General features: G+C 38.1%; 1 protein-coding gene across 3 annotated transcripts in view; it reads right to left on the reverse strand.

Moving 5' to 3' along the window:
- adcy3a (adenylate cyclase 3a) overlaps positions 1 to 9,463 on the reverse strand; it is a 42,199-nt gene extending 32,736 nt beyond the window's left edge. For 2 of the 3 annotated variants that reach the window (XM_077206108.1, XM_077206098.1), the window contains exons 1-2: positions 6,995 to 9,463; positions 3,217 to 3,366 (exon numbers count right to left, since the gene is read on the reverse strand). In XM_077206108.1, coding sequence (XP_077062223.1) covers positions 3,217 to 3,366; positions 6,995 to 7,678 — 834 coding nt within the window. In that variant the 5' untranslated portion in view covers positions 7,679 to 9,463. The remainder of the gene's footprint in view (positions 1 to 3,216; positions 3,367 to 6,994) is intronic. The other variant, XM_077206118.1, reaches the window with a different exon arrangement.
- Between the last annotated feature and the right edge of the window lie 921 nt (positions 9,464 to 10,384).

Raw genomic sequence — 10,384 nt, forward strand, 5'->3', positions numbered from 1 at the left:
ATGTTGTCCCTAGTTTCACTTGTATATGTGCAGCTAAGAATACTTCATAATTTTAAACTAAAGTAGTTCGGCTATGGCTCTAGGGTCGTCGTGAAGGTAGGGGCGGAGCATAGATACTATGCCGTTTCTCGTTTGTTACTCTAGAGTAGATCAATTCACTTTCTGGAGGTAGACTGCCCCCATCTGGTATGGAATGTGGAGTATGAATTGATTTTTTTGCCAAACATGACGCATTGCACCTTTAAATTGGTTTATTCTGTGGTGAAAACAAACTTCCATACTAAGAAGTGTTCTTTTAAATTTGATTTCACAAATGATTTGTATTTATTTGTGCTATTTCTAATTTGCTTATTGTTCCTATTATATGACTGACCATATACTTGTCTTTAATAATGTTTGAAATTTATATTAGTCAGTCTAGTTTATTAGTTAGCTGTTCTTTAGGCAAAAAGACAGAATAAATACATTCTTCTTTTTTTTACCATGTAAGAATGGTAAGGAAATGCAGATGAAACTTGAGGGTGGAAAAACGCACACAAAAAAATAAGAAAATGTATTGGTTAAATATGTTCCTTGACCAGGAACTGATACACCAGATGGCAACCTGTTAACATGTCCACTCACAGAAGGGGATTTCAGTCCCAAACATATTTCACAACTGATCACAACGAGTGGCCTTGCTTTGACTCCAGTCCACCCCGAGGCATCGACGTGATACGACTCTGACACGACAAGCAGGACAACGCAGAGCCCTTTAGCGCACACACACACACACACACACACCCACCCACACACTGCCGCTCTCCTCTAACACATTCTACCACTCCTACACACACACACACACACACATGAATAGAGGAGGCAGCTGACAACATATCAGGTCAGTATAATCACCCGAGAGTGTGACAATAAAAGAAGATAAAGGTTGGAAGGGATCAAGAGGAGGGAGTCGCTAGTGTGATTACAGCTGACATTGTCTCAGGAGGTTGGTCGCCATGGTAACCCGCTGTAGCCGGATGCTCCTTGATTGGCTTGCAGACCCCGTATCCCAGCAGCTCCTGCTTCTCCATTAGTATTCAAGGAGTTTCTCCTCATATGCTTCTTATCGGCCTGTTTTGCACTCTCTCTCTCTCTCTCTCTCTCACACATATATACGCACCTATTTTCCTTCTCAACTTTCTGCTAATAGGAAGTGTTTGCTCTGTAAGTGATGAACTGACTGCTGAATCTGTACACACATACATGAAGCAATTTTCTGCCCACACAAAAACTAAAAATCCAGTATGACAATACACAGTTGCTTCCAATCAGAACATATCAGATGCTTATGCTGCCTTCACGTGCAATCGGAAATTTCATACTTCCCACTTCTGAAGTCGTGATTACGCACTCGTCGCATTCAAGTGCTTCGTTGTCAGAAAGAATAGAAAACAATGGAGGACACCCAGCCCGATCTCACGGCAATTCGTACGAATTAGTACAAGTTTTGCTAAATCGTACATATTTTACAAGTTGCCCAAAAAGTTGCTAATTCGTATGAATTTGTACGAATGACCTACCCCTGACCCCGGACCTAAACCTACTCATCACGTGGGTTTAGACAAATCATACAAATTCGCACGAGTGAGGTCGTACGAATTCATACGAATTCGCAACTTTTTTATCACTCGTACAAAATCGTACGAATTGGTTGTGAGATAGCGTTGGGACAATTCTTGCCAATTAATTGGAAAAATCTTATTAAAGCCAAAATGATAATTATCGAATATTTGGCATCGACCTCAGTATCTATACTCAGCTTGGTCACAATTCTGTAATTTCGGTCAAATACAGGCTAATGCTGTGTATAATACATACAATACGCTTCAAATGATTGTTCATATGTAAATATGCACTACTTTAACAACAAGACAAGGCGATGTATCGGTTGCGGAAAAAACTGGGGGAAAAAGCAGTCACAGTCACAATCGTTCTTCCCTCCGCCATGTTTAAAGTTTGTGGGCCGTCCATCTCGGGAACTTCGGTATCAAAATTATCCTCAAACTTCCAGTGTTAAATACGACTTGAGAGGGCGTTAGTCCAACTTTTAACTAGGAAACTTGTATTTACGATAATTTCCGATAGCATGTGAAGGCAGCATTAATTAATATACTGTTTTTTAGGATGGGATTTTAGGTCAATGAGATTTCACTGTGGGCGGGGCTACATAGCATGACATCACAGGAAAACAAACCAGGTGATCAACAAAATCAAGTTATTACCTTTTTATATACGAAAATACGATTAAAAAATGTTTTCCTTGAGTACAATAAAAGTCCGTTCACAAATTTATTATCATTGTTTGGTGAATCATAACAGTCAAAATCGAGTAATATCAATAGCAATCCGCGCAATCACGAAGCGCGAAAGATTTCCCCATGCAGATTTCACAACAGGTTCAAGTTTGTCATGCAAATTCACTGCATTGACCAACAAAAAGACAGAATAAATATGTTCAATATCTAAATGTTAGTTTGACTTAATTTTTTACAAACTGGGAATGGATAAGTATTGTAATCCATAGGCAGAATTGGAATTGCTTAAATTTAAACAATGTAACAGACATGGACTAACATTTTGATTGCTTCAAAAATAGCGGCAAACCTACATATACGTTCAAGGCTAAAGGAAATGCAGATGAAACTTGAGGGTGGAAAAACGCACACAAAAAAATATTAAAAGGTATTAGTCAAATATGTTCCTTGACCAGGAACTGATACACCAGATGGCCCGTTAACATGTCCACTCACAGAAGGGGATTTCAGTCCCAAACATATTTCACAACTGATCACAACGAGTGGCCTTGCTTTGACTCCAGTCCACCCCGAGGCATCGACGTGATACGACTCTGTAACAGGTTCAAGTTTCTCATGTAAATTCGCTGCATTGACCAACAAAATGCGGCTTGGTTTGAAGAACCTTCATACACCGCTACACTATAGATATAATACCTTTATCCTGTGAGAATATCTCCGAACTTTTGCTGACGAGACTGAATCATATGACCAGGAATAGGGCTGCATGATTAATTGAAATAAAACTGAATTTGTGCTGTTCCAGATAAGCAAAACAAGAAATGCTGCTTAGCTCATCAGATGAGCATCTCCAGCGAAGGAACCGATTGCTCAGCATAAGAACATTCCCACGCTCCTCTTGGTTTTGTGTTGTTTCTCTCACCTGCTGCTGACTTTGCTCCTCCAGGTTGAGCTTCACCTCCAGCGACTGCCGGGCCTCGAGAAAGGCCTTGCGGTGTTTGCGGTCGGCCATGTAATACGACATGACGCCCACTGTGATGGCACATAAGTAGATCACAATGTTGGCCAGCAGCTGCAAGACAGAACAGCACAATCATGACACGCAACCAGTGTTCTTACACAACCCCTCTTGACTTAAGAGTCTAAGCTGTATTATATAAGATATACATTTATGTATATGGCCTAAAGTTTGGAATAATTATGTTTATTTTGTGTTTTTAAAATAAGTCTTTTATGTCCACCAAGTCTGAAGATATTTGAACTGTTTTCTATTGTAATACATTTTAAATGTAATTTATTCCTGTGATCATCATTACTCCAGTCTTCGGTGTCACATGATCCTTCAGAAATCATTCTAATATGATGATTTGATACTCAAGAAACATTTCTGATTATTATCAATGTTGAAAACAATTATTCCAAATACTGACTGCCAGTTTATATGATTTAGAAAACATAAATAATTGACATGAAAACAATAAAGTGATTCAAATTACTGTCAAGAACTAAGTAAATTACAGTTATTTTTTTAACTCATTAAAAACTACCATGATGTATATATTTTTAAATGTAAAATAACAATATCTTTTATTTCATCTTCCAGTAATAAGAATTTGCCCAAAAAAAACACACACACACACACACACACACACACACACACACACACACACACACACACACACACACACACACACACACACACACACACACACACACACACACACACACAATGTCCCAAAATATGCATTATTTTTTACTTTTGATTTTAGGGTGAAATGACCCAGACATTTTGTGAGATTCCCTCTATTACAGAAGGACCTGCACTGCACAATAATGCCACTATGAAGCGTTGATCTTCATGTTTTTGCTCTGTAATTTATTCTAATAAACTGGTTTCTGTGTTACGCCTCTCGGGGCCGCAGTCTTGCTGAGTAAGAAGAGCTCAGCATCTCGGCTGGACACCTGCCGGCCCTTCTGGCCCTTCTACCATCTTACGACTGCAGTGCCACAGACTGACAGCATGACACCACGCTCGTACATGCAGAAGCACATATCAAGTATAACACTCACAAATATATTTATGATGCATCACCTGAATCTGATGAATGTCATATTTCATCCAAAAAAATCTAAATTCTATGACTATATTGCATCAAAAATTGGAGACCAGATTTTTTGGCTTTGTAATATCATTATGTTCATGATTCCATGATGTTTAAATGCTTTACAATTTAAATAATATATAACAATGAAAAGAAGTCCAGTATTTTTCTTCAGCTAACTAAACTTATCTAAATGTATATATATATCTACTTAATCTCTAGGTCGCTGGTTAAAAGATAAAAGTAAAAGGCGTTTTCACAGCCATAGAAAACCCATTTTTGGTTCCCTAAAGAGCCTTTCAATGATCAGTTCTTAAAAGAACCAGGTTTTTCTCATTGTGACGAACATTTTAATAATCTAAATTCTAAACAATCATTTTCTACTATAAAGAATCTTTTGAGGAATGGGACGTTTCCATGGATGTTAAAGGTTTTTCATGGAACCATCAATGTCAATAAAGAACCTTTTCTTTAAGAGTGTATGGTAGCTACTATATGGGGATTTTTGCATGTGAGATCCGATGATTTATAAAGTAAAAATTGAATTCAATACAATTCTGAATATTTAATTCAGTCTGCCTGAAGATGTTTCTACACGTATCATCTAAACAATCTATTTTAGTAAACAGAACGTAACATTTAAAATTGTAATGTAGGAACCATTTCTTAAATAATTCTAAAATTCTATATAGAAATTAGAATTATGCATTAAATCCTAAATTTGATCAAATCTGTTTTAATATCTGTAACACTTTACAATAAGGTTCCATTTGTTAACATTATTGACTACATTAGTTAACATGAACTAATAATGAATTTGATCATTTTAGTTAATGTTAATTTCAACATTTACTAATACATTATTAAAACCATAAGTTAATTGTTAATATTATTTAGTGGACCTAAGCTAACAGAAACTATAAAGAGAAGTTGTATTTGTCATTCGACATTAACAAAGATGAATAAATGCTATAAACAATGAATTGCAATTTTTTACTTAATGTTAATTAACATTATGGGACCTTATCCTATCAATGAACTAGCACGTCTTTAAACAAACATTGGCAGGTGGATTTGTAACTCAGAGAAAATGTTTGTTACACAGTAAGTACCAGTTATATATATATATTGTTTTTTTTGTTTTTTACACTAAAATGCATGTGTTTGATAAACATTGTTGTCACTGACACTGAGTCTTTGACGTTCTCAGGTTTTAACACCAGATGAATCAGACTTTGATCAGAATCCTCAGAAGAAGCTGTGCTTCATTTACACTCTTATAAATAAAGGTTCCCGAAGGGCGTTTTCACAGTGATGCCATAGAAAAACCATTTTGGTTTTCTCAAAGTATCTTTCAGTGAACGCATGTTTCAGCATGTTTTTCTTAGTGTGAAGAACATTTAAAAAATCAAAAGAACTTTTTTTGGTTACACTTTATTTTAAGGTGATGTACAGTAGTTACATTGTACTTACTCAAAAAAGTACTGAGTAATATTAATTAACAACATGTACTTACTATAGAGTTATGGTTAGGGTTAGTTACTTGTAATTATGCTTAATTTACTGTTCTTACATGTAGTAAGTAAGTACATGTAGTAACGTGTAACTACATCACCTTAAAATAAAGTGTCCCTTTTTTCCAATATAAAGAACATTTTGTGGAATGAAAATATTCATGGATGTTAAAGGTTCTTCATGGAACAATTGATCCCAAGAAAATTTATTTTTTACAGTGTAGAAGAAAAATTTCAGGTCCCACAAAGAACCTTTCAGTGTATATTTCTTAAAAGGAAAAGAATTCCATAGATGTTAAAGGTAGCAATGCCAGTAAACTTGATTTAGTGTAGTGGAAAAAGGTTATTTAGAATCTTTGTGGACTTCACATTAAGAAAAAAAATGGTTCTGTTCACTGAAAGGTACACTGATCCCAAGAGAATTTATTTTTCACAGTGTAGAAGAACAATTGTGGCGCCCACAAATAAACTTTTAGCGAATATTTCTTAAAAACAAAAATTCCACAGATGGTGTTGAAACTTTATTAAGTATAGTGGAAAAATGTTTTTTAGAGACTTTGTGGACTTCACACTTTAAAAAAATGGATCTTTAAATTGTACTGTTGACTCTCAAAGGTTTTTTGGGAACCAAAAAAGGTTCTTCTATAGCATCCCTGTAAAAAACATCCTTTTTAAGAGAGTATTAAGAGTCTTTTCGTGGAATGGAAAGATTCCATGGATGTTAAAGGTTCTTTGCGGAACCATTAATCCCCAAAAAAAAAAAGTATATTGGGTGTCGAAACTGTATTAAGTGTAGTGGAAAAGGTTTTTTAGAGACTTTTTAGGATTTTTTTTTTAAATGGTTCTTTAAATTGGACTGTTGACTCAAAGGTTGAGGAACCAAAAATGGTTCTCCTATGGCATCACTGTGAAAACCTCCTTTTGTACCCTTTATTTTTAAAGAATCTTTTGTGGAATGGAAAGATTCCATGGATGTTAAAGGTTCTTCACGGAACCATCGATTCCAATAAAGAACCTTTAATTTTAAGAGTGTCTCTCAAGACTCCTGCCATCTCTCGCTCCTCCTCTCCATCATTTTTCTCACCTGTCTTCCGAGAGCCGCCCCCTGAATGTCCTCTTGCTGCTGCTGGGCAATGGTGACACCGAGGACCAGTGTGTGTACGCCACAGGACACAGACGTGATCAGAACTATAGGAGTCAGTCTCAGCGGCAGTGTCAAAAAGAAGGAGAAGCTAAAGAAAGCCTGCCAGCCTACAGTATCACTGGGCTGATGGAAGCGGGCAAAGTTCAGTCCGAGGTAACAGAAGATCTGGGCCGCTATGAGCACCCATAAGGCATAGGGCACCAGGCGTCGGGTCACGCGGTCGGGGAGTAAACCGAACCGGCACAACACGTACAAGAGCACGTCTGCAAGCAGTCCCACCGATGCCACGACCACAGACGCCAGCTTATCGCTGGAGTAAAGCACGGTGCACATCACGATGACGTAGCAGTCGAACAGGGCCGCGAACACCACCAGCACCAGCAGGGTCTCGTGCCGCTGCCGCCGGAAATACGTCTGGTAGAGGTTCTCCAGAGAGTCTGGAGTGAAAGTTAAACGCATGAACCGCGGGAGACACAGGCAGCAGCCAGAGCTGCGTACGGTCACCTCGTGTGTGCGTCCCACGGCCTGTCCCGGGTCAGAGGGCAGGGTGACCGAACAGTCTGCCGAATACTCCGCAGAATACTCCGGCTCAGAGAAAGCCCGGTTTCGAGGCATTCTGGGCATTGGATTGTGAAAAACGCTATGAAAACTAGTACTCCTTTTGGGTTTTAATGCAACCGGCGCTCTAAGAACATTGTGCTTGGGTCGCTTGAAACGTGTCGGGTAACGTCCAATCCTGAGATCAGATCCGAAGTCGCCACCTGATTGTCATGGCGCATGTTTAGATCTTGCATGCATGTTCGTGGCATTGGCGCTTTGGCACTTGGAGAAGCTACACGCCTTTTGTTTTTCCTGATGTCTGCAAAGACAGGCCCCACAAGTTGGCGTCAAAAATAGGAAGCCGTTTACACATCCATGAGACTCTCTGTTCCCAATCCAGGATCCAGTCTCGGTGTCCACCAGCGCTCACTGTGGGTTTCCATGGTGAATCCTCGCATGGATGAAGAACATCAGGAAGGAAGAGATACGACCATTGAACGAGATGTTTCGCCCCAGATCGACATGACACCCTGTGATAAGGAGAATAAAAAAAGCTTAAATGGACATAACAGACGTGATCGTGATCGGAGTGCGTATCGTGGCCAGATACAGTCTGTTATTATAATGCATTTCTTTTCTTCCTGTGCATTATCAGGATTCACGCAGGAAATACATGTTGCGCTCCCGAAATATGGAAATGCATTTCACAATACGCCGCTGCTGTCTTCTGTTATGCTAAGAAATGGTACATTTCCTGACATTTTCACCAGTGAAATCACCACAAGACGTGCAAAACGGGATTTTCGCAGATGTTCAGTGATGAAAACGTGGATTTATTTATCTTGCAGCGCTGCCTTCATCCGTAACATACCCACATAACACAGTCCTTCGAAGATTTAAAGTGTGGCACAGATCAAATCACAAAATCACCCGTAAAACGCAGGAAAATCACCGTATGCTTGATTCGAAGGTTTTTCCCCCCACCAAAAGTCATCAATAATCATCCGACATTCCGTTTGAAGGATGAAAACAGAAGATATTGGCACAGTCTTCAGTTCTCCTGCCCTGATAGACCAGACCTGGCAGTTTTCATTGAGTCTGTGTATATATACGAAGAGATTCAGTCGTCCTCACTTTCTAGATGCAAGCGAACATCATGTCCGATTCGTGGAGGAAGTGGAACCGTTGTTTTGAACCGGTTCTTATTAATGATTCATGTGAACCGACTCTCTAAGCTTTAACGAATCATTCTAATGGAGAAAGTTTGATTTAATGGGATAGTTTACCCCAAAATGAAAATGTTGTCATCATTTACTCACCCTCATGTTGTTCCAAACCCGTATGAGTTTCTTTCTTCTGTTGAACTCCAAAGAAGATATTTTTAAGAATGTCGAAGAATGACAGCTTCTAAAATTTGTAATCGAATTTAGCAAAATGTAAATGTATCAATTTAAGGAAGGAAAGGAGTAAGACGTAGATGTCGTGTTTAAAGCAGAATGTAGGCTATGTCACGGGAAACATAGTTATAAACAGCATAAAATGCATGAGCTTCTACAAAATAAATAAATGAGGACGTAAAATGCCGCACAAGACTTTTGTGAACACTTTTCAGCAATGACTCGGTTAAATCGATTCTCTAAATCGATCCTTCAAAGAGAACCGATTCGCTGAATGAATCAGACTTCTCTATCGTTCTATGGCGGCGGCTTGCGACAAGAATATTCATTTGTTTGTGCTGACGTATCTTTGTAAATGTCCAAACACGCATCCTGTTTAATATTCATGAGTGTAACCTTCTCTATACCTTCTCCTAGGATTGGCCACTGGCCAGACTGTGTCAACAGCTAAAATTATTCAGCCCATCTTGTTAACAAATTGCTACAGCAAATTTCTATGAATCTATAGCCTAAATTCAATGAAAAAAACAAACAAACAAAAAAACCTTTGTTTGGGGCTTTTTACATTTATCCGATTATTTACAAACCTGTAAACACTCTCAGCGTAAACAAAATGTAAAGAATACGAATATATTGCTAAAGGATTCAAATGTAAGTAGGGCCTACACATTGAATTGTGTTATATTAGTTTTATTGTTGTATTTTCTGTTTTCATTTTACTAATAGTTAGCTCTAGTAATTTTTGTAGTGTTTTGTCAATTTTTGTCATTGTAATTTTTTTTTAATACGTCTACATCTTTTTAATTATTTTTTATTTCAGTTTTAATTAGATTAATTTAGTGCATCAAGTTGAAGTTCGTTAAATATATTTTATTTCAGTTAACATTTATTTTATTTTCAAGTAACAAAAATGATTTATGCTTTTAGTTTCAGTCAACTATAAGCCTGGTTTGGAGTGAGACGATATGAAGTAACATAAAGTCACATAATAAGGTTTCTAATTAAATATATAAATACCCAGATCTCTCTCTCTCTCTCTCTCTCTCTCTCTCTCTCTCTCTCTCTCTCTCACACACACACACACACACACACACACACACACACACACACACACACACACACACACACACACACACACACACACACACACACACACACACACACACACACACACACACACACACACACACACACATACACACACACACACAGGGAAGTTGCTTTACCGCAGTGAGGGCTATGTGTGTTTGGATAGCTGTGGATAGCAGTTGAACAGGGCCATACATGTTCAAGAAGGGTTGCTTTAACGTTTATCAATAGCATTACATCAAATGACATGTTTTAGCTACTGTTAAAACTGACGTTGACTGTCATGACACCACTGACATCACCT

This window comes from Siphateles boraxobius, unplaced genomic scaffold (genome assembly GCF_051911475.1).
Source record: "Siphateles boraxobius isolate OS27281-9 unplaced genomic scaffold, OSU_SipBor_1 12, whole genome shotgun sequence".
NCBI lineage: Eukaryota > Metazoa > Chordata > Actinopteri > Cypriniformes > Leuciscidae > Siphateles > Siphateles boraxobius.